The 24,459-nt window shown below is 47.7% G+C and overlaps 1 protein-coding gene across 1 annotated transcript; it reads right to left on the bottom strand.

Annotated features, from left to right (window-relative positions):
• ATAD3A (ATPase family AAA domain containing 3A) lies at nucleotides 1-22,795 on the bottom strand. The gene is made up of 16 exons (XM_082295612.1): nucleotides 22,527-22,795; nucleotides 21,676-21,752; nucleotides 20,976-21,077; nucleotides 19,488-19,547; nucleotides 19,036-19,105; nucleotides 18,063-18,228; nucleotides 16,555-16,624; nucleotides 14,351-14,506; nucleotides 14,085-14,141; nucleotides 13,054-13,179; nucleotides 12,119-12,243; nucleotides 9,877-9,928; nucleotides 8,935-9,005; nucleotides 6,506-6,673; nucleotides 6,119-6,227; nucleotides 1-411 (listed from the first exon to the last, which is right to left on the bottom strand). The coding sequence occupies exons 1-16, from the start codon at nucleotides 22,756-22,758 to the stop codon at nucleotides 232-234; spliced, it is 1,821 nt and encodes a 606-aa protein (XP_082151738.1). The 5' UTR covers nucleotides 22,759-22,795; the 3' UTR covers nucleotides 1-231.
• Between the last annotated feature and the right edge of the window lie 1,664 nt (nucleotides 22,796-24,459).

The raw sequence follows: 24,459 nt of genomic DNA, 5'->3' as shown, positions 1-24,459 counted from the left end.
TGGTGTTTCAGCAAGGGGTCCTTTAATTCCGTTGCTTCTGCCTTATTTAAACCATTTTGTTTTTCTGGTGCAGCTTAAAAACCACGAGAGCCAAGGCAGCCTGAGGCAGCAGCCCCTCCCTGGCACCAAGGGCCACGCTGCTCTCCACATCTGACTCCACCAAACCTTCACCCAGAAGACCCTCCCAGCTTTCTCCCAGGCCCTTGTCCTCACACAAAGCCTGCAGGCTTCTCACACCGGTGTCCCCTTGGGGAAAGGCAGCAGGGGGTTCCTGTCAGTCCCTTTGTTTGCTTCAGCACCTTCTGTTTTCAGCCACTCCATCTTCTGCCGGTGCTGCTGCACCGCGTCGGCCACGCGGGCGTCGATCATGGCCTCGGTGAGCACCCCGTCCTCCGAGGCGTAGGCTGCTGCCTGTGGGGACAAGGGCACGTCAGACAGCTCAGGGATGGCAATTCCCAGGATCAGGGGAGGTTTCAGACTGCTCTCCCTCTGTTGTTCTCTTCTCCATGCACGATTTCCCCCACAGCACCCAGTCCCGTTCCAAGTGGCACCCGGAGCAGTCACCAACCTCTGGATTTCCTGGGAATCAAAGCCTTTGTTTTCAGAAGAAAAGGCCCCATGCTTGGATTGTTTAAATTTCCTCTCCTGCTCTAAAAGAGCTGCACGTGTGAAGCCAATAAGGTGAAGAGAGGTGGGTGCAGGGTGGTGATGGAATGACTCCATCCAAGGCGACAGAAAATTGTTCAAACACTTGCAGAGCAGAACGAATGCCAGTGCTGGGGGGAATATGGGCAATGAGGTGTCTCTAAAATGATGTTTAACACACACTGATCCTGCTCTCCTCGTGCATTCCCTTAGGAATCTCCCCTGCACCACTTCTGTGCTGTGTCAGCTCCCACCCTGCACTCAAATGCCCACAGGACCTTCCCTGTCCCTCCCCGCTCCATTCACACCCCAACTCCCGTCTCTCCAGCTCCGCCTGGCAAACACTTGATCCTGGAGCTGTGAGAGGCTGCACAAACGTGACCACAGCTCCTTGGAGAGAGGGCTGGGAACTCCTGCCATCCTTGTCCAACAGCCCACAGGAGGAAGAGGCCGGTGAGGGCCTCAGCAGAGGGGCTGTCCCTCGTGCAGGGGGCACGCAGGACAGCTGGCACCGCAGCCCGGCCGTGGTGCAGATGCCAGCACAGCCGGTCCCTCCGAGGAAGGGAAGGATGCTTGTGCTGTCAGCTGCACCCATCTCCAAGGTAACAGAGCAGCCCCCAAGCTGCAGATTTCTAAATCTGGTTCCTCCCTCTGCAAGTGCTCCCGAGAGCGGCTCCGCGCCGCGTTCCCGCTGCGGGTGGGGAATGAGGGAGCTCGGGATGAGGGGTGGGACCCCTGCAGCTCCCCACAGCCACCCTGCCTGTCCCAGACAGCCCCAAACTTCTGTCCACACCCACAGAGCCACCACAGCCTAGGCTGGCCCATGCCAACCCTTCTGTCTCCTGTCCCAGTGAGGAATGTTAACTTGGATTTCATGACAGGCTGCAGCGTGATGCTGAGGCTCCATCAGTTATTGACGGTGCAAAACATCAGTTACAGCAAGAAACGAGTCTGACAGCAAAAGCACCACAGAAACAAACTCAGCTGTGACCCTTTTACACCCCTGCTGCCCAGGGATGGCCATGGGGCAGAAGACAAAGCCCAGGCTGAGCTGTTGCACTGCCACCACCACAGTGCTGGGGGTTACAGCTGCCTATTACAGCAGTGCTACCTCACTGCAGGAGGAATAATTATTTCCAGAAATGAGCAAAAGGTTACCCAGGCTAGTTTTCAGGCTCCTCTAACCTACTTTCCAGCCCTTTTTTTTGGGGGGAGCTGGTTAGATCACAAAAGGTTTCAGTGCACAACCCCCAGAGCTGGCAGGTGCTGGTTTTTCCAGCAAGCAGCATCAAATCCTTTCCCTGTGCAAACCCGTTGCAATCCTTCCTCCAGTCAGCACTGCTAAGCCAGGCTGATGCTCCTACTTAAAACCAGGAGCAAACACTGGCCTCAGGGAGGGAGTGCAGCAAGGAGCAGGGCTGTGAACAGAGAATTCTCTGTGCACAAAGGCACCAGTGCTGCTCTCGCTGCCTGAGCAGGATCCTCAGCACCGAGGCTGCCACTTCCACAAGCACCAGGAGAGAGGCACTGCTTCCACAACCTGCCAAATATTCACACAGCACCTCTCCCACCCCTCCTGTCCCCTCTGCAAAAGGGGCACAGTGGAAAGGTTTTGTTCAGACCTGACTCACCCCCCTTTCCATTTATTTTTTTATTATTGCAGGACTCCCGTGGGGTGTTTCAAAAATGGACAAAGTGCTTTCCTGGGATGCATTCTTGTGCTTCCAGAGCTCAGAGAGGAAGGATGCTTCACCTCCCCTCCTCCCTGCCCCTGCACAGCCCATCCAGCCCAGTGTGGAACCTCCTGCAAAGCTGTGCAGTTCACGCTCTGTTGATTTTCTCAATGACTTTCTATTTTTAGAAAGCCTTAGGCCCTCGCTGTCAAGAAAGCAAATGGGAGAAGCAGCTGCCCCTTCTGGGAGTAGCTTGCACACACACAAAAATGGTACCAAGCTTCATTTATATTCATACCTCTGCCTCCTGCATGGACAGATTTTAACCCATTTTCTCCAGCGCAGCAAATTCCTGTTTTCTCCCTCAAACCCAATTGTGAAATGAAGTGTTTGGTGGGGATGTAGAAGCATGGAACAGATGACAAGTCCAGCCCAGATGACCTCATGTTTCATTTCAGCCAAGACTTGTGGTTTGTTTTAACCTGGCCAGACTCAGCTGTATCCTCTGAATCCCATTGATAATGAAAACAGCCTGATGAAAAAAAATCCCCTCACCCCCAAAAATACAACAGCTATTTTTAAAATATAAACAAGGTTCAGGGAGCAAAAAAAAAAAAGGCATTTATGTCAGTGGCATAAAAGGCAAGGAAATGACAGGAGGCTCACACTGGGACATAAAACTCCTGGGAATTCTCCTGAAGTGCTGCCAAAACAATTTTCCAAGATTACAGCTTGGAATAGTGAAAGGTTGCTTTTTGCTTTTGACATTTTATCTAAAGCACATCAGCAGGTTTGAGTACAGTGCTGGGAAGTCTGCACACGACTGTAAACAGAGCTGAAGGGAAGTTTTAAGGTGAAAATGCATCTAGTCCATGCTAGAGCCATAAAGGGACAATGGAAAAGGCACAAGGACAAAAAGGAATGCTCAGGCTCCTGCAGAAGAGATTAAAATGGATTTCTAGCACGCACACCATTAGCTGTGCCAGACAGCAATATTTTTCCCAGTGCTAGAGGTTACACTCTTTGCTTTTCTGCACCTTATTTTTTTTCTGTTAGTAAATTCAGGACACACTGAGCCAGACTGAAACAGCAGAGGGCTGGAACTCCACGTAAATGACAGCCAATCCATCCCAAACCCAGCTTATGGTGGAAAACTGAGCCTGTGAAAGCTGCAGCTACTGCTCAGTTTAACTGAGATGGGGTTTTAAAGGCATTATTGGCAAAAGAATCCCAAAGCATCCTCATGGGAACTGACTGCAAGGACAGAGTGGCCACTGCTGCTGGCCCAGGACACTCCTGGGAAGAGCTGAGGGGTTGTGATGCTTTCACCTCCTAAAGCTTCAGAATTTGCCCTTTCCCCAAACCATCTCTGGGATCCAGTTCTGGAAGGGAAGATGATCCCAGGCAAGCCCAAGAATCTCCAAACTCCATCAGGCAAAACCACCTTCCTGTGTCCAGGATTAAAGCTCAGGTGTGCATCCAGAAAGGGGCTGCTCACATCAGCACGGGGTGGGATTTTGGGGTTTGACCCCTGCAGGGCCCAGAGCTGGACTTGGATGATCCTTGTGGGTTTTTCCCAACTCAGGATATTCTGTAATTGGATTATTTCCCACCTTTGGCAGGCAGCACCTTGAATCAAAAGGTAATTAAAAGACCAAAAATGATCTATTGATACAAGAAATAAGAAATACAGAGTGTCTGTGGTACATAAGCACCCTACAGCTGCTGCATCCAGCTGAGGGAAGCCTGATAAGGATTTTTTGGAGTCAGTTCCTGGTTCCTCCAGCCCCTACCTACTCTGAACACTGTAGCTATGCAGTTAACTTGTCTTGCCAAGCTATTTTTAACTCTGCTCAGCTCCCTGACCCAGTTCAGAGCACAGCCCTCCACAGGGGTGCACCAGCACCCACGGGACGGAGAGCAGGAAGGCAGGAATTTGAGGCAGGGAAACACTGCCAGAAAGGCTTGATAAGTGCAGCCTTAAACCTTCCCTGATAGTCCAGAGCACTGGAGCAGCTACAAAGGCACCTACAACGAGCCCTCAGTGCTAACCCAGGGCCTAAAATACCAACAGCACCCAGGAGATCACTGGGGTTGAGTAAAAAACACCTGCCTGGAGAGGGGCTTTTCCCCACACCCACTGAGGGGCTTCACACAGGCAAACCCAAAGGCAGGGGGGGCACATCCTGCCAAGGCCAGTGGCCAGAGCTGGCAGGAACAGCAGCTCCAGTCGGTCACAGCTCCAAATCCCTCAACCCAGTGACTGCAAAAGAACCCACAGAGCATCAACAGCTCTGGCAGGCAGCTCCCAGGGCAATTCTTATTCCATCCTGGATGCCCTCATGTCCACATGTCCAGTCCCTGGGCTGGACACTGACCCTTGACACATCACACTCCCCTTCCTGACCAAAAAGAAATGAGGTCCCTTTGATTTAACTTTGATTTTGCCACAGATGAAGTTTCTCACTACATCAAACCAACTCAGATATTTCTGCCCACCCTCTCCTGCACGGCTTTTTTTAAGCCCTTTGAGTGTTTCATGAGAGCAGAGAGGAGCACAATTTCCTGCTGCAATTTTACATCAAACCCTTGTTAATAGTGCTGGCACCACGAGGTACATTTTAAAAAGCTGTCAGGGAATTAGTCACCCCCCAGCTTTCCCTTCCTTCACCAGCACTTAAAGGATAAATGATAAAAGCTGAGGTCATTCCTGGGGAGTAATGACAAACTTGCTGATAAGGGGTGATAAAAAAGCAAAGGATCATTTATCACAACTTTTTATTACAGGAAATAGTTGGCAGCAAAGCCTTTCACATACGTGGGGCAGATGACAGCACACATTTTGAAATATGATTCAATATCACAAAGATTATACAGGGAGATTAACCTGCTGTGTGCCACCAAAGAATAAAATGAGAACTAACAGCACTCAGATTGGACCTCAGCTCATGACCACTGCAATTAAAATTAATTTAAATTAGAAAAGATAAATATTTCTGTCCCTTAAAAGGTGGAAAACCAGTAGGAGGAGGAATGAAATACACAAACTTTGTAAGATGTTTGTGAGCTGCTAAACTAAATTAAAATTTTAAGACCTAAACAAAAAGCCACTTTGTTTGTACAATCCCTGAAAGGAGGCTGACATGAGTAGGTTACATGACAAACAGACTGGAGCACACTCCTTCAACTGATGTTTCTAGGTTAGTTTATGGAAATACACAATCCAGTAAGAAACTGGCAGCTGTGACAAAACAAGGTGAAAACCTGATTTTAAGAAAAAACCCACTAAAGCTTGCTCAGCATGTGAATAATTGCACTCCAGTGTCTGCGTTTCTTATTTTTATGTATGGAAGAAATAACTACTTTTTTTCAGCTCCATTTCCAGTCAGTTTTGTTTCTTTAATAGCTCAAGTTGCACTAAAGATGTGTTCAGAGCAAAGGAGGGAAGGAGGATGGTTTAGTGCTCTAATGAGGGCAACAACATCAGGCATCTCTTCTGCTGAGCTTCTTGAGCTGGACCATGAGTGTGGCCAGCATGGACTGCCCAAATTCACTCCAAACTCACCTGCTTTACTTAAATTCCATAAGGGATTTCCCATTAGGGATTATCAAAACTGTTCCTATTTATGGGATGAGGAATTACGCTGATATTGCAACACCCACCCCAGAGCCAGCAGCGTTCTGGTACCACCCTATGGACAAACGAAACTTGCACAGGGAGAGATGATTTGAGACTTCAAAATCAAACCCTCAAACCTTGCAGGAAGGGAAAAGGAAGGAAGGAGAAAAGCCCCACTCACCTGCCATGCCACAGCAAGCTGGGAGATCTCCCGGCCAGACATGCCCTCGGTCAGCCTGGCAATCTCCGAGCACTTCTTGCCATAATCAAACTGGGCCAGCTTCAACCTCCTGGAAGGCAGAAGAATCTTTTGGTTGACATGTAGCCACAGCACAGAGCTCCTACAGTTTCCTGCTTGAATTACTGCCTCCTGAATTTTAAGGGCACAACAAAGCACGGCACAAAAATCTGGGATGGCGTGGCATCGAGACGACGAGAGGCGTCTCTCCAACTCTTGTGCTGCTTGTTTAAAGTGGGTTTACAGACAGAATGCACAGGAAAGGGGATGAGGAAAAGCAACAGAAGAAAGAGAATTCTCCAAGGTGGGAGAGTTGTGAGGGGTACTCACTGTTTGCCCTCCGTGGCTGGCTTCAGGACGTGCCGGTCAAAATACATCCTGACGAGCCGCTCGCGCTCCTCCAGCTGGGGCAGGTCGAAGTTCACCATCTCATCTATCCTGTCATTGATGGCCCAGTCAAACTGCTCAGGCTGGTTGCTTGCTAAAACAAGCATAAACCTGGAATCAGAGGGAAAAAAAAAAACAAAACAACAAAACAAAAAGGAAAGACTGACAAAGCCACGAAAATAAAAATCAATGAACTAAGTCTGAACATCAGGAGCTGCCGTGGTTGGGATTGAAGATGTTTCATCACCTGAAAAAAAACAAAACCCTGGATTCTTTAGGAACAGCTTTAACAGCATCTCAAGCACCACACTACAATGTGTGTTTTGGGCTATTTAGAAGAGTCTGATGTGTGCAGACCAAGCTCTGCTCCAGGGTACAGATGTGCTGCTCCAGGTCCTGCTGCATTTTGGAGCTGGAAACCCTTTTTTTTTCAATTGCTTTGTAATGCTGCTTCTTCCCTGTGCCAATACTTTAATGCTTTAATTGATGTTAGCAGTTTAATAGTGCCTAATAATTTGAAATGGGCTTTTAAGCACAGCTATTGGAATATTGATGTTCTTTGCTGTCTGGTTGAATCATTGGCTACAAGGGGCCGCGTTCTCTGCTGTCATTTCTGGAGATAACTTGGCCAAGACAAGACCGTGGCTTTTCTACCAACAAGGACTTGCAAAAGCACAAGCCTGGATTAAGGATTGACATGCAGCCTGATATTCAGCCAGCCAGCTATCCTACAAGGTGAATTTGGGAAGTTGAAGGCAGCAATTCCCAATCCTGGTGACAATTCCCTGCTGAAGGAAGAGCTCTCCTCAGGGTCTCACCAAAGCAGCCCCATTTACATGCCCCATTACACCGATTCCAGGGAGCTCCCACTCATGGATGCAGGACTCCTCCTTGCCCAGAGCAGCAATAAGGCTGCTCAGAAGTGAAAAGCAGTGCATGAATCACCAGGGCATGTTCAGTGTCCTCGAATGGCTCACAGTTGAAATCAGGGCTGAATTCAACTGAGAGCTCATTCCAACAGAGAGCTCAGCTGTTCTGAGGGGAGCCAGAGCATCCCCAGCACCCAAAAAACACCCCCAGAGTTCTGCTAAGGCAATTTAGCATCAGGGGAAAGAAAGAATCATCCCCTGCCTGTCCCTGGTTTGCAGTTCAAATATTTATTGTGTTTATTCTTGCAAATATCATTTAGTAATAATAATTATACTCAACACAGCTTTATACAGCAACTCCATGTATCATTTCAGGAGAGATTTGCTGTCCTCCCAAAGGCAAAAACCAAGGTTCTTGCAGGCTCAACACCTTGCTTTCTAGCAACTTCTTTATTTTAGAAAAACACCTCTTCCCAGGCACCTCTGTGACACAGAAGCTACACACAAGCAACTATCAGTGAGAGCTGCATTGGCTCTGACAAGTTCAGGAGACCCCAAGGACAGAAAATGTCCTGGAACAGTGACCTTCCAGGATACTTATTTCAGTGTCATGAGGTTATTATGGAAAGTCTTTCATTCCAGCCTCACTAAGGCGAGTTCATCACTAAAAACCTCCCCTTCCCACATAAAGCCAGAGACAACTTTTCTTGTTGGCTCAATAGTGAAAGGAGAAGTTTTAACAACTAAGTAAAGTTCACACCAAAAAATCAAATATTATTTGAGAAAGGTGGAGGAAAGGTCACCTCTCTATTAGGACAGCCAGGAAATGGCTTTGGCTGAACTGAGCAGTGCTGTGCAGGGAGTTCCCAGCTGTGTGACAAAGTGAGCAGGGGTGGGGGGACAGTGACATTCCCACACACACCTCTGTCACCTCAGCCCTGCCATCAGCCAGGAGGGAACAGCTCTGGGCTCCCACATGGAGTGAGATGGAAAGAAACGGAGTCAGATGGAAACTCATCTGCCTCAAAGTTCCTGCCCACGCAAGCACAAGATGGGAAGAGGTCACTGGAGAGGAAGAGCAGCTCCAGCAAGCATCACTGAAGTGTTTTTCCAGGGAACATGAAGCACCCAGCCTGGAGGAACTCTGAGTTCTCTTCTGTGGCAGTGATTTCCCAGGCCCCATACTCCTTGTATAAACAGCAACTTACATATAAACATACATACAACTTATATAAAATATAAACATAAAGACACTCAAGATGTCCAAATACCACCCCAGTTTATGGAAAAAAAATTTCCTACTGTTCTGATTTGAAGTGCCAGGAAAAGTTGAAGGAGGACCAAGCTACATTCAGCACATGAACTGAAAGGGGGATATTCTCTGCAGATTTTTTTCAATCCCTCAGCAGCACAGATCATTTCCAACTTCCATTTCTACACCAGATACCCCTAAAGACTTTCCTCAATCCAGGGAAATATCAACTGCTGTAACTGGATACTCACTTGTTGCTGTGCTGCCCTGTTCTGTGCAGAAATGCATTTAAAGTTGCTCTGAGGTCCTCACTGATTTTCTCCTGCAAAGATGAAATCCAGAGGAGGGTCAGCTGCTGGGGGCTGCAGACAGGTCACAGCCTTAAGCAGCATTATGGACAAAGGGAATTCTGTTATTGTCAAGCACTTGCACTCCAGCAGAACCCAAAGCACTGTAATACCTTGGGGAAAAAAAATCAATTTCTATACCCAGGCAAAAGGTTAGGAATTAAACTTCCAGGAGAGAGATTACAGATTCATCCACACTCACCCAGTGATTTGGTTGGTTTCAAACCCCAGGCTCTGGCCATTGGCCCAGGTGGCTTTGCCTGCTGAGCACTATTTTAGCTGAAGTCCAGTGTGATACTTAGAGGAGAATAAGCCACAGCAAAGGATTCACTCACACATTCAAAGTAACCTTCTGCAGAGCTCTTTAAATACACCACTGGGGTTCAAGGAGCAGGTCCAGACTGAATGTACAATGTGGTGACTGACTTTGGAAACACAAATTATTTGTGCAGGGGAAGACGCTGCTGAAACTTCGTTAACGTAGCAAAAAGCAGTTTTGTAATGAAAACCTTCAAAGATAAATATCTGTGGGGACAAACTTCAAACCCTGCAGGGCACCAGCATGAACAACCTTCAATATATGGCTCCTTCCTTCCTACTCTCCTGCTGCAACCTCCCCATCAAGACTGTGCTACCCATCTCGTGCAGGGAGGAATTCTCAGGCTCGAGATGCTCGTTCCATTCTACAAAACGCTGATTTCTTCTCTCTGCACCAGCGAATCAGGTGAGCACTGAGGCACCTGCCAGCTTCCATCTCTTGCCCATTGAAGCCAGATAATCAGAGTGCAGGAGGCTGCTGGCTGGCACTGCAGCAGGAGCAGGGACAGACACACACCAAGCACTTACTGTCGCCCTTTTCCTCAGGAACGCGTCCGCTTCGTCCACGAACAGCAGGAGGCTGCAAAAGGAAAGCACTACACAGTAACAGGACACAGGTAAGTGAGGCTCAGCTGGCTCCAGGATCCTCCTGCCCCACTGCCAGGCACCCACAGCTGGCAGCACCCAAAGGATTGCCCAAGCAGACTCATTTCCTCAGGCAGCGTTTCTCAGCTAAGCTGCAGCAACCTGTCCGTGGCGTGCACCTGGCTCAGCCCAGCAGCTGAGAAATGGATTCATTCCAGACACCTCAGGCCATAAATCTGCCCCCAGGCCTCTGGAGTTCTGTTTCAAGCAGACTGAAGCAAGGCTAAGGCACGAGACCTTAAACTCCTCAGGATTTTTAAATCTGCATGGGAGTTTTCATAGGCACAGTTTGTAGTTTGTGGCTGGCAGTGCTGGATGTTACTGCCAAGCTGCAGGAGGTATTTGAAATTTAGACCTGATTTTGAAATTTAGAAGTCTGAGAGTCCTATTTTAGCATTCCCTCCTCTTCAGTGAGATGTGTGCAAGGGCACAATACAGAAATCTTGGTGACAATGACACCTCCCTGCCATGTTTCTTCCTTATGCCACCCTGAAAAGCCCAAACCACAGTCATCTCCTCAGCCTGCTTTGTTATTTTGTGAGGTTTTTCTTTTCCAAACCACAGCAGCACGAATGTAATGGTTTTACTACCTGTGGAGAAGTAAATTAATAAAGTCCATGAATTATTCACCAAAATAAATTCACTTCTAACCTAAGGGCAGTGCTCTTCCCAAGAGATTGAGCCTGTAAAGATGTTTATCAATAACAAAAGCAGGTTGCTCATAAAGCTGTCACAGCTTGTATTACCTCCTTGCCTAGCTTCAAACCCAGCTTTCTTCCAGGGAATTTCAGGCCTGTTAACATCTTCCACTCAGCCCCAGCTTCCCTCAAATATTCTCTGCAGAGAAGTGTCTGCTGTCATAATTTCAGCTAATAAAGGCAACACTAACAGCTGACACTGGTGGATATTCAGAATTAAATCTGCTTAAAGACTTCAGTGCTGCAGGAGGTGAGAATATTGGATATGGACACATGTAAGCTTTGATCAGGAAGTGTATGAAGCTGCAATGCACAGAAATTTTTATCAGGGCAGAGAAATTCAGACCCAGGCAGTGCTGTCAAAGAATTCCATCCAGCTGAGTATCCTCACATCTCTTCCAAGTTCTCACTTAAATACTAAGCTCACTTAAATTCTAACACCTTCCCTTCTATAGCTCAGGGTAGGAGAAGCCTAAAAAATTTAAATCCTTAGGACATTTATCTGCTTTTTTTTTCCTTTGTCAGGGGAAATAGGAACACTGAGGTGATGAATGAAGCAAGGATTAAAACAGACACTGCAAGATAATGTCCATCTCGAGCAATCAGAGAACACATAAATCACTGGGCAGCCACATTTACAGATCTGAGATCAAACCAGCACAAAACCCAAAGTGATGCTCCCTGAAAGTTCAATATTGAATTTTAACATCCTGGCTGGACAAGCTCCTCAGCCACCTCTGCACTGCAAAAATCCATTCCTATTGGAATGAGCAAATTAACCACATATTCCTACAAAATCAGGGAGCCAGGATTCAGCCTCAACACGAGGCTTCTCTGCAGATAAAAATTTGCTTTTAAAGGCTACTAAAAAAGCACAACAGTTTGTGATTTTTCCACCTGATGTCAATGCCTATAGTATCTGTCTCCTCCTTGTCCTCTTTTATTTCTTGTAATTCACTCCTGCTTGAGACTCAAAAGAAAACAAGAAGCTGGATCTAAATCCTATCAGTGTTTAGAATCTGAGCAGTTGCAACAGGGAACATAATATCAGAGTGTGAACATCTAATTTGTGCTAAATCCTCGAATTACTGTCAGAACATTCATCACCCTGAAGGAAACTTGCCCCAGCTTTCAAGTGGGCAGGAACTCTCCTCCTGCTCGGTGAGGATCAGGCAATCAAGTTATGACTGATCTGGAAAAGTCTGGTGTAAAAAGGGTTTGAGAGAACAGAAAAGCAAAGGTTTCCAGCTTTTTAAATATTACTAATTAACAAGGATTCACCCATTCTAGGAGAACTTTAGGAGATGCTGTGTTTGCTCAGTGTTACCTCACTCAATAACAGCGACTGGGGGGCTGAACTACCTCGTTGTGGTGAGGGTTTTTTTGAGCAAGAACCCAAATTCAGGATCCAGGGAAGCTCAACTTACCCTCTCCTACTGGTGTTGGCCCAGTCGAAGAGTTTGTGCATGGCTGTGACCCCTTCCCTGCCCATGGGAGCCACGTCCCCTCCTGTCATGATGGCATAATCCATGCCCGAGTGCACAGCTAATTTCTGGAAGGGAACAAAAACCAGCAAATTAAACACTTTTTTTTCACTTGCAAGGCCATGGAAGATGAAGAGGGAATCAAAGCAGTTTAGTCCTGTCAGTGTGGTTATTTGCAGAGGGGAGGTATTGTCTTCTTTATCTTCTTTACTCGCTTAGTGGCAATTTTAACTTGTGTATTGTTTATTTTTCCCATTTCTGTCCATCTCTATTGGCTTTAGAAATCCAAACTAGGTGTCATACTGTCAGAAAAACTCTGGAATAGGGGTATCAAGTATTGATAGAGGGGAAAAAAATTTGAACTTGCATCACAGTGTCAAATCTGCCACTGTTAAGAAGTTTATGAAACCTTAGGTCTTGTGGACAAGCACTAAAGAACAAGGGGAAAAAAAAAATCAAATTCTGATTCAAATCCAGGTAAAAATCATCCTGGCAGTGCCTCTGCACATGGAGCCATTCCTGTCTCTGCTCTGGGACTGTGAACAGCAGAAAAGACCGATTTAGACGAGGGCATAAAACCAACAGAGGTGGATAGGAAGTGGCTGCTGCTGTGATTCCCACAAATCCCAGCTGCCAAGGGCCTTTCCCAGATGGAAAGGCTCTTCTGCCTGCACTCAGCACTAGAATCCAAGTGGCTGCACTAACCCAGAGCTGAAGCAGGCAGGCTGCCCTTTCCTCCCTTCCCAACAGAGACACAGGATCACAATGTTTATGCAACACTCCAGCAGTAGATTTCAGACCAGGGAGGCTTCTCAGGCCCTGGAATTCTCAGATCACTTTGCAACACGCAGGTTGGCAGAATCTTGGCAGGGTTTTACCTTGGCAAAGAGAGTTTTTCCAGTGCCAGGGGGACCATACATCAGAATATTCCTGTACAAGCTTTTGTTCTTTTTTGTGTTCCTTGTTGCTATGGCAATGTCTCTCACACGTGCTTCCAGCTGGGGCTGCAAGAAAAGAGTTAAATTTAAGGAGCAGAAAGTACCAAAAGAGCTGCACCTACCAGGTTCCCAGATCAGTACCTGCAGGAAGGAGGCAGCACTCCAGGCTCAAGCTTTTAGGTCTTAACTTCAGCTGCTCATGACTCCACACCAGGGTCATTTCCTGTCCTATGTGAGGATTTACTCGATTTTCTGTCCACTTGGCTACAATGCTTTCATAAGAAAAAGCAGCAGTGCAGGAAGCAGTGCAGTGACTACTCTAGGAACAGATAACACCTAAATATTCACTTCCTAACGGATGCTCTGGCAGGGATGTATCAAAACACAAGCAACTCTTTGCAGTGCTAATGCCTTCTCAAGTCATAAACTCGTATTTATATTACTACTGCATTTGGGGATACTGGGAGAGAGCTATTCCTGCAGGAGCATTTTCTCTCAGCAGCTTTGAGCAGCTCTTAAATTTGCCTGATATCCAGCAATCAAATTCAGAAGCAAATATACAGAAGCAGCACTAATTAGCAAGTTAAGAACCAATCCCAAGGTGGGCAAATGCACACAGTACTTGGATTTTTTTGGCCCAGAAGCAGGTCTAGGTTCAGTAATCCTTAACTTCAGATGGCACAAGTGGAGTTCTGAATCTTAACATGCTGACTACAGAGAGAAACTGCGCCAGAGCAAGGACTGAATTAAGACTTCCAGCTGCTTTTCACAGAGGAAAAAAGGTGAACGGGCTGCTTAATGCATGTCACACTGAACACAGGAGCTTATTTATGGTCTCAGGGTCCCAAGGGTGCTATGTCTCCAAAACTGCTGGAATTACAGCTTTAGAAGCGAGTTTAAGGAACCAGCAGCTCTGATTTAGATTCTAAAGTCATCCTTCACAGCCCAAGACAGGAAAACAGAGTACTCACACTGAGAACAACTCCTTCAAGGGCATCCTGAGCCTTGCTGGTGAGACGTTTACCAACCTTGAGAGGACAAATTCAATTACTCACAGGTAGAAAACAACCCCGTTTTGACAACTCACTTGGACTAGAACATCTTACAGAATGCCAATGAGCTCAGCCCACCTTATGCCACCTCTAATATTCTGTTTATTCAGACCCACTGACAGTCCCAGCCTGAGTTTTGCACCCTCATGGCTGAGAGCAACACAAAAACAAAGCTGAATTTTTACCTTGATAGGGTGTTTCAGAGCCTCCAGCACAGTGATCCGGGAGGTTTCCCTCACCAGGGAGGGTTTGCCCAGACGTGCCTCTATGTAGCGCCCTGCTACTGCCGTGGCATTTTTGGCAGAATAAACCCCCACTGCCAGCAGGGTCAGGCCTGCCACCTGCAAAGAAAAGGGAGAAAGATTAGGAAAAACACTTGGCAAGGCAGTGCTGTTGTGTGCAGCATGCCCTGTGGTGGGGAATTAAGATTCAGGACAAATGCTGACCAGGAGGGGTTTATTTTTGGTAAGGTGTTTTATCCCTGTTCAGACAGTCAAGGTCTCACGCTCTCTGTTCACTGACTGCTCTTGCACAGCAAAAGGCAGAGGAAGCACAAGTGAAGCATTTAGTCCTGAATCCAAAAGTATATCCTGCCCAAAATGTGTGGGGCTTTCCAGATTTTCAAGTAAATTGAGTGATGAAGATAAAACAGCCACACCAGCCAGGTGCTGTCTGCCAGAATGCCCCTCTCCACACCAGGAAACAAAAGCTGAATTTAAGATGCCAAGATAAACCAGCTGAATTATGGCTGCCACCAAGGCAGTGCACGGTGGGGAACAAAAAGGGAATATCTGCTGAAGGTGACAGCCCTGCCAGCCCCAACACAACAGGGAATCAGGTACTCCAGAGGAGCAACAAAGCCAAAACCACCATGGGAATTACCATCCTTCACTGGGCTGTTCTTCCAGAAACCCCAGAAAATGAGACATCCCCATCGATTTGCCAGTGAAGCAGAAAGACTCCAGACTTAGGAGTCAGCTTAGAGCTGATGCCAATAATTTATATCAGAGAGAAGAGCAAACTGCAGCAATTGCTTTTAAAATAAGCTGACTTCTCCTGCAAGCACAGATCAGGGTCAAAAGCCTCAAGGACAACAAGGATGGCACTGTTCAATAAACCATGAGGCACCATCTGTTCGCTCTCACTCTGCTGAAATGTGTGACATCACTTCTGCTCTGGGTGGAAACACGAAGGGATCAGAACTGTGAGACCCAGGATGCAAAGAGGGAGGGATCTCCACACCTAATTCAGCTCAGATACAGAACACAGAACAGGTTTCACCATTTTAGCAGCCTCCCTCTAAAAACAGTGCCATGATCTCATGCTCTCTTACACCATCCAGTACTGAGCAAAGTTACTTCTGCCTGGATGGAGCTGATGTAACTACCTCAGACTTCTGGACTTCACTGATGTTCATGTCACAAGATACAGAGGAACAGAGCTTTAAAACTGACACTTCTGTCTCAAACAAGAACCCAGCTGTCAACTCTAAAAATCAGTCTGATTACAGTGCCTACCTATTTGGCACGAAGTATCAAGCAAAGGAATGGATCTCTGGTCCATGAACAAAGTGAATTCCACTAAAACCACAATGAAACCAAAAGGCTTGAAGCAGAACCTTTGGGGTTCTGCTTGGATGGGAAGAGGTAGGGAAAGAGCAGCCCTTAGAACAGACAGAGCTGAAAATTCAGGCCTCATTTAGAGGAACCCTAAAATAACTGACTGGTTCTTACCCTATAGTAATTTCCAAATTTTCAAAGCAACAGAAAGATGAGTTCCAGCTGTGCCACCCCCTTTCCAAAAATAGACTTACCTTTTTCTTTTTTTTTTTTAAGCTGGATGTCCCAAATTCACAAGACAAGAGCATGTCAGAAGCAAAAATGACCATAATGCAGGAAAACTGGTATCTGGGTCAAGCTAAAAGCACCGAGCACAGATCTACAAAAGGCTCTGAATGCTGCAGACACCCCAGGTACAGATGACAAAAGGATCCACTAAAAGCTTGTCTTGTTCTCCCCAGTGCTCTCAGGCAGAGGATGTTTTGTATCAGCCTGTGTGTGTATAAAATCAGAGGGTGGAGCAGATGGTGGTGACTGATTTAAAGCAAAATTTCCATTTTAACCAGCCATGCTACCAAAAGTCGATTTTCACTGCAGTTTTGTTGTTAGTAGTACACTGAGAAAAAAATCTTATGTCCACAAGAATCCACTGCCATGCTCTTGTGTCCCATGAAAAGATGCTGGTCTGGCTTTTAATCAATTTATTAAGTTCTCTAAGTGCTCTCTAGGCTACATCAAAATTAGATAGAAAGCTGTGGCATAATCAGGAGTTTCACACACATTTACAGACAGGCTTATCTGGAAGTTACTGACAGATATCCCAACCTTACCGTGGCCGTGACTTTATCCCAGTCTGTTACAAAAGCACGGAATCCTTCCCCAAAGAGCATCCCTGCTGTCCTGTGGGAAGCAAACAGCAAGGAAAGCAGGAGAGAAAGGGATTTCAAAGACTGAACTGGTAAATTTTAAAGACACACTTTCAGATTGTAATAAAGCTGTTAATCTTCTTCAGAACCAGTCAAAGCTAAGGGCTCACCTCAGAACTGGAACATGAACAAGCATGGAAAATACATTTATAATCATCTGATGCCTACACCTGAGCTGGGATTAAGTCCAGAAAAGCATCTGGCCTTAAGATGGTATCAATTTATTCCTTTAATATATTATTTGTGCTGAACTGAAGGTATTTAATTCTAAAGCTTTTCTTTTGTTCAAAAACTCAAAGGACCTAAAATTAACCAATTCCAAACATAAATACCCACCCCTGTGGAGCCAAACTGCTTTAAACCTTTGTGGTGCATGTTCTGAAAGAACTGAGGGGAACTGAAAAAACTGAGGGGTTTTCAGAGCTCCTGAGTTGCAGGATTAGAGGACAAGGCTTGAAATAATCTGTGAGAAAAATTGTATCACTATAAATATCCCTGGTTGCCATTCAGGTGACAGTGTAGAGAGACAAGTGACAGAGTTCCTGCTAAGGTAATTCCCATTTTTGGGAGCACGAGGGAGCACAATACTGAATTTCCTCAGAGAATAAACCCCAGGCTCTCCCACATGCTGGGGCACACTTGGAGAAGCACCAGGCTGAAATTCCTCAGAGAATAAACCCCAGGCTCTCCCAAATGCTGGGACACACCTGGAAAAGCACCAGGCTGAAATTCCTGAATAAACCCCAGGTTCTCCCTCATGCTGGGACACACTTAGAGAAGCATCAGGCTGAAATTCCTCAGAGGAATAAACCCCAGGCTCTCCCAAATGCTGGGACACACCTGGAAAAGCACCCAGCTGAAATTCCTCTCAGAGGAATAAACCCCAGGCTCTCCCTCATGCTGGGACACACCTGGAAAAGCACCCAGCTGAAATTCCTCTCAGAGGGATAAACCCCAGGTTCTCCCTCATGCTGGGACACACCTGGAAAAGCACCAGGCTGAAATTCCTGAATAAACCCCAGGCTCTCCCTCATGCTGGGGCACACTTGGAGAAGCACCAGGCTGAAATTCCTGAATAAACCCCAGGTTCTCCCTCATGCTGGGACACACCTGGAAAAGCACCAGGCTGAAATTCCTGAATAAACCCCAGGTTCTCCCTCATGCTGGGACACACCTGGAAAAGCACCAGGCTGAAATTCCTGAATAAACCCCAGGTTCTCCCTCATGCTGGGACACACCTGGAGAAGCACCAGGCCGAAATTCCTCTCAGAGGGATAAACCCCAGGTTCTCCCAAATGCTGGGACACACCTGGAAAAGCACCCAGCTGAAATTCCTCTCAGAGGGATAAACCCCAGGTTCTCCCTCATGCTGGGACACACCTGGAGCAGCTCAGGCCCTGCCCTGCACCTACTTGAGGGACTCGAGCACGGTCTGGCGGTGCTCGGCGGCCTTGAGGCGGATCTGCTCGCGGATGATGTCGGCGTTCTCCCGCTCCGCCTTGGCGCGCGCCCGCGCCTCCGCCTCCACCCGCAGCATCTCGTTCTTGTGCCGCAGCTCCATCTCCCTCTCCACGGTAGCTTGGATAAAAAAAAACACCAGAGAGGTCAGGTTTTTGGGTGGCTCAATGCCAGGGAGCAGGAGAATGCCGGGGAAGGCGCTGTGCACCACTCGTAAGGGAGAGGAGCAAAACGGAGTTGCCGATCTCAAATAGATTTTGGAAGCTCTGTGACTTCAAACACAGAATTGTGTGAAAGGAGAATGAATGAGAAATCCAGGGGTAAAATCACCCAATCCTACAGGGTTTCACCACTGGGCTGTTTTATTCAGGCTACACTTCCCTCACTGGATGGCAGCACAGCTGTCCAAATCTGTGCTCAGAACAGGCCTTCCAACCCAATTTAGTCAAACGCAAATTGCCTTAACATTTCTAAGACTTGTACCCCACAGGAGCTCTGCAAACCCAGGAATTCTGGCAATTCCCAACACCAGAAAGAAACTAAGCGAGTTTCACACTACAGCTTTGTTTCCTACAGGAAACTGAATGGATGGGAGGTGACACAGATTCAAGCACTCCTCCCAGAAGCTGTTCTGTTTCTCTCCCCTCCTCAAAACTGGTTCTATTTTAGGTTGTCCCAGTGTAAAATCAGAATTTCAGTTATTCTGTCAGGAGATGCTGACAGTTCATCAGGAAATCCAAGAATAACAGGGCAGACATTTAGGAGTGCAGCCCTTTCTAAAGCTAACCTTGGGAGCAATTGGTAATTTTAGCACAGCTGGGATTGACCTGTTCTTGCCACTCTGACATCAAGCACAGTATGGACACAAAGATCAGCTCAAGGACTCCATGTGCCCTCACACCCTCAGCAGCTGAACAGAACACTCACCACGCCTCATGGCCTCCTGCTTCTGCACAGATTCCTCCTGCTTCCTCAGATTTTCCTCATTAGCAAGTTGCTGCAGGGAGAGAGATGACAGCAGAAGGTTATGGTGATGTTGTAACAACTCCATCAAGTGGGAACTTAAGTGCTACCAATGTTTTCAAGAAGCTGGTGGCTCAGGTTGAATTGCATTTTCCTCTCCCCATCTCCTCTCCATCCTCCCCATCTCCATTTTCCTCTCCATCCTCCTAATTCCAAGCTGCTGGTTTGTCCTAATGCCCGGCCCTTGATGTGCCAGGCCAGCACTGCTGATGCTGAGCAGATAACAGAGATGAAAGCAACTGTGCCCAGCACCAGCCACCTGGCCAGCAGGGCAGGGCATGGCTCCAGAGCATCTCTTTGATTTAAGAAGGCTCCTAGCCCGTTCCCAGCTGGATCAGAGCAGGAATCCACCCTACCTGCTGTCGCATCTGCTCGTCGTAGCGCTGCCGTGCCAGTTTGTCCTGGTACTGGGCTCTCTTCAAAAAAGAAAACAGAACTAAGAATACAGAGATCAGGCAGTTAAAAAACAACCTGGTCCTGAGGGGAAGGAGGTTTGGATTGTTCAGGAGGAAAAAACCAAATAAAATGGGAAAATCCATACAAACAAAAAATAATCCTGGGTTTGAATATGAACAGGGCAAAATATCCTCAAAAACTCCTGTGTGCTGAGAAATCTCTACAGTCTGACTTCATTTTAAGGTATCATAGATATTAAAATGTAGAACAAGTGTTTCTTAGCCCAGAAAAGGAGACTTCATAGGCAAAACCAAGGTTTTCATGTTCTAAACCACCTTATCTGGACTGGTGACTGCAAGCAATAGAACTGTCAGGATATGCTGATGGGCTCTGGTTTTAATAAAGATTTATTTGTTCCTCGTTAATTCCTCTCATCAGTTTTCCACTGCAACTCCAAAGAAAGCCAGGTCATCTCCACTGAACTGGAAGTGGGCTGAGGATCCACCAGCAGGGAGGACTCTGTACCAGGGGTGACATCATTCTCTATTCCAAATACAGAGACAGCAGAACAATTTGGGAGTTTCCTCCACAGCAACTGTAAAATATCATGGAATAAGCCAGGATTGAGTTTTCTTTGACTTCAAATGATGCCCTGTGAGCTGCAGGAGGTGAAGAGCCAACCCCTGAGAGCAGCTGAGTGTGCAGCTGCTTCCTAGGCCAGCCCTGCTCAAAGTCCAAACTCTGCCAGGGTAAAAGCACCACGTGCCAAACAAGCGGTTCTAACAAACTTCCCAAGCTTTTGGATTGATTTTCTAATTGATTAATTAGAATTAATCAATCTCCTCGTCTCCTGTGCTCTCAGAGTAAGAAGCCCCCATATCTGAGCTATTACCATAAAGGCCAGCCTTCATTTTCCCTGTTTCAGGGTTATTGCCATGCCAGTGGCTCATGGTAAAACAAACCAGGAAGCACCAACACTGCTCACAAGAGACCCTCAGATTTGCATCACTTCTCCTCTTAAGATACTTTTTCCTGTTTAACTCAGAAGAAATAGGGTTCCAAGCTACTTAAGACTGAAATCCAAACAGCTTCAGAGCCATTTCACTGTTCAGGCCTACACAAACATTTGCTAAGCCAGTATTCGTCAACACTTCCCTGAAAAGCCCTTTAGGAAAATCCCCAAAAACTCAGAACGAGAGAAACTGCTACCACCAGTTCCTTTGGATGCTCAAACACTTGGGAACAAAACAAGAGGGCAGAGCTGTAACTACAAATCCAGTTCAACATTACAAACCCAGGACAGAACAGGAGCTCAGCCTGTGAACATCCCCACGCCTCTGGCTGACCCCCTCACCCCAAAAAGGGATAATTAATGCATCATTGCCTTTTCCATAAGGGAAGATACAAACAAGGTCTCCCCTCACTTGGCTTCCCCCTCATTCCCTTACTGCTTGATGCTGTTTTGTTTCTTCATTGAGTGTTTTCCTTCTCTCTTCTGCTTGTACCCGGATCTGCTCATTCTTCAGTTGTTCTATGGCAGCCTCGTACTCCTGGTGAGATAATCGGATAATTTAATTATCACAAATTAATGGATCATCCTGTAGAGAAATGCTACTGACAATTATATTCCAAGAGATCCCTCTGTCATCAGAGTGGTATCCTTAAAAGAGGACCACTGACACAAGAAAGCTAAAATATGATCTAAAATATAATTGTAAGAAATATCATAATTAACCATTTCAGGATTAAACACAATTTAATCCTGTTTTAACAACAAACCAACCAACACCCAAAAAACCCTTGAATTCCTTTATGAGAGACAGAAATCCTTTACCCATCTATTTTACAGTTCCCACAGAAAACCCCTGTCATTCCCCCAAAACAGCAGTGATACTCCAGGAGTTACAAAACCACTCAGCACATGCAAGTTTTAATCAAAGCCACAAAATATGTGCCAGAACAGGCCAAACTAGCTGGTACTTCACCTTTCAGAATTACTTTTTTTCCCTAAAGGCAAACAACTGCTGTTTGCTGAAGCTGAACAGACAGGAAAATTTAACATCCTCTGCAGAGGAGAGATTTCAGCTTCTGTCCCTCCCAAACCTGGCAGCTGCCTGGGGAGCTCCAACGTGAGGAATTCTGACACACCTTCAGTTTGGTTTGCTGCTCCAGCTGCAAGGTCTGCTCCTGCATCTGGGCAAGGCTCAGAGCATCTTTTGCATGGCCTGGAGAGTGGGAAGAGATTATGGACAGTGAGAGGTCTTTCCTCAGCAAAGAAGATGCTCAGACTGTTCAATCCACCCTGCTCCAGCTGCTCCTGGAGCACAGCTCTGCACTGGCACATTTAACCCTCCCGGGCATAAATGATTATGAAACTTCTCAGCACACCTGTGGAAAAGCTCCAAGCAAGGCCAGGCTGGATGGGGTTTGGAGAAACCTGGGATAGTGGAAGGTGTCCCTGCTCACAGCAGGGGTTGGCACTGAACGGGCTTTAATGTACTTTCCAACCCAAACCATTCTGGAAGTCTGTGATTTTACGATGTTCTGGTGCCTCCCTCTCCCCTCACGAGCCCTGTAGGAAGCACTCAGAGGTCCGTGACTGGGAATGCTGATCCTGGTGCCCCAGCAGGGCAGGGCAGGAACCCGAGGCTGGTCAGGTGGGAGCCGGCAGAGGTATTGTCACTGAATGGGTCCGGCTGGAAGGGCCCCAAGCGGCTCATAGGGTCCAGCAGGGTCATCCCACGGCACAGGGTTGTGTCCGGACTGATCTGGAATACCCCCAGCGAAGAACACCCCACACCCTCTCCGGTCCCCAGCGCTCGGTCACTGCACAGTAAATATTCCGGTACAATTCCCTGGGCACCGCTTCCTGCCCTTTCCTCGTGTCCCACGGCTGGGCCCCACGGAGCACAGCCCGCTCCCTGCTCTGACACCTCCTCTTCACACACCACCACACCCCGACGAGCTTTCCCGCCCTCCCGCCCCGTCCCCTCACGCACGGGACGCGTCCAGCTCCCGCGCCGCCTTGGCCGCGCGCTCCAGGCCCGTGGGGTCGAAGTTGCTCCATTTGTCCTTGGGCGTCTGGCGGTCCCCGGCGCCACCACCACCACCGGGGACGGGCGGCAGGGAGAGGCCGGCCCCGCTGCCTGCGCCGGTCCCGGTGCCGCCGGGTGCCGCGTCCCCGCCGCCGCCCGGGGCGGCCCCGCGGTTCAGCCCGAACAGCCACGACATGAGGGCGGCGGCGGCGGCTGCACGCGGGGGACGCGCCGCGGCCTGCGCGCATGCGCCAGCGGGCGGGCCGGCCTCCCATTGGCCCGCGGGGTGCGCGACGTCACCAGCGAGGGCGCCGCGCCGCGCTCTGATTGGCGGCAAGGAGCAGCGTGTGGTGTTTGATTGGTTGAAAGCGGCGGGAGGGGCGGGAGCAGCGGGTGGGGGACGGAGCGCCGGGAAGGACAAACGGGGAGGGCGGCGCTTCCGCGTAGCAACGGGAGTGTGGGGCGTTGCTAAGGGCCGCGAGGCGGGGCGCGGCCCTGCGGTTATCCCGGGTTATCCCGGATTATCCCGGATTTCCACCGGGAATCGGCTCCTTGGAGTGGCAGAGATGATGGGAAAGCGGAAAGGAAAAGTGGAGCGCTGAGAAACGCATCGCTGTGGTTATCCGGGATGAAGAGCGGGATTTCCCCTGGAGATCAGCTCCTTATGCAACTGCTTGGAATGGGAAAGACAAGATAAAAGTCTTTAGAGAAAGGGAGTGAAGGGAAGCCCATCTGTGTGCTGGTTTGGGATAAAGAGCAAGATTTCCCTGGAAATCAGCTCCTAATCCAACTCCTTGGAATGGGGAAGATGAGACAGAAGCTTCCAGAGAAGGGGAGCGCAGGGAAACGTGTCTCAGTGGTTTTGTGGGATAAAGTGCGGGATTTCCCATGGAAATCGTCTCCTTATCCAACTGCTTGGAGTGGGAAAGATGATAGGGAAGGCTTTAGAGAAGGCGAGTGCTGTGGAAGTCAGAAACAGGTGGAATTCTGCAGCCCGAAATGGTGTAAAATGCAGAACACACCCGGGGCTGGGGATGCCCTCTGGGGTCTTTTTTCTTTAAATGTTCATGTTTCTTCCCCAATGCCCACTTAGAATCATGGAATCAAGGGATTTCCTGAGCTGGAAGGGACCCACAAGGATCAGAGCCCCAACTCCAAAAATCCCGCCCTGTGCCTGAGCGTGTTGTTCACAAATATTTACCAATTCTGCCAAGATTTCTGGGACTTTTACTCTTTGTCTCCTTGTAGAGCAGTTCTTACTGGAACTGAGGCTTTATCGAGACCAACATATTTCTATTTTTATATTTCCAGCACATTTTGAGGGATGGGGGTAAAGTTTTGTGTAAACCAGATTATGAAGTCACGGGTAAAACACTTCCCAGTCTTTTAAAATTATGGTGATTTAACAGGGTGATCTCAGAAGCTTTTCCCAACTTTTATGATCCTATGAATGCCAGCTTTTTTTGCCCTGGAACAAAACCCACAATTCACAGATTTGCCATCAAGCACAAAGGAACCATTCAGCAGCTCTTGTATTTATATTTAATTGTCTTCAAAAGGGTGTGTTACAACCGGGGGGATGACACGTTAATGTATTCATAAACTATGCAGGGAGTTGTGCAAACTTAATTTCTGTCCTACAGCAAGAACAAACAAAATCATCTCGTTGCATGAGCGGTTCCAGGGGCTTTATCATCCCTTCAAGCACAGGCTCCACTGAGATTAATCAGTCACAAATGCACATTCCAAAGGAGGACACAAATCATGTGAAAATCTCTTTACAGAGTTAATGAGTGACTCACCTCCCTTCTATCCCTCTCTCCTGGACAAGACAGCCCAAGGAAAACGCTCCATAAAGGTGGAGATGAAGGATTCAGCTCTCAGGAGACAAGGTCAG

The sequence above is a fragment of the Coloeus monedula genome (assembly GCF_965178545.1).
Source record: "Coloeus monedula genome assembly, chromosome: 22".
Lineage (NCBI taxonomy): Eukaryota > Metazoa > Chordata > Aves > Passeriformes > Corvidae > Coloeus > Coloeus monedula.
This window is presented reverse-complemented; position numbering and strand designations above follow the sequence as displayed.

Excerpts from the sequence above, each read along its gene's own strand:
- ATAD3A (XM_082295612.1), bottom strand. The coding sequence starts at position 22,758 with ATGTCGTGGCTGTTCGGGCTGAACCGCGGGGCCGCCCCGGGCGGCGGC. Across the intron at positions 9,929-12,118 it reads GCCAACACCAGTAGGAGAGG|CCTCCTGCTGTTCGTGGACG; the intron begins GTAAGTTGAGCT and ends TTCCTTTTGCAG. Across the intron at positions 9,006-9,876 it reads TCCTGAGGAAAAGGGCGACA|GAGAAAATCAGTGAGGACCT; the intron begins GTAAGTGCTTGG and ends TCATCTTTGCAG.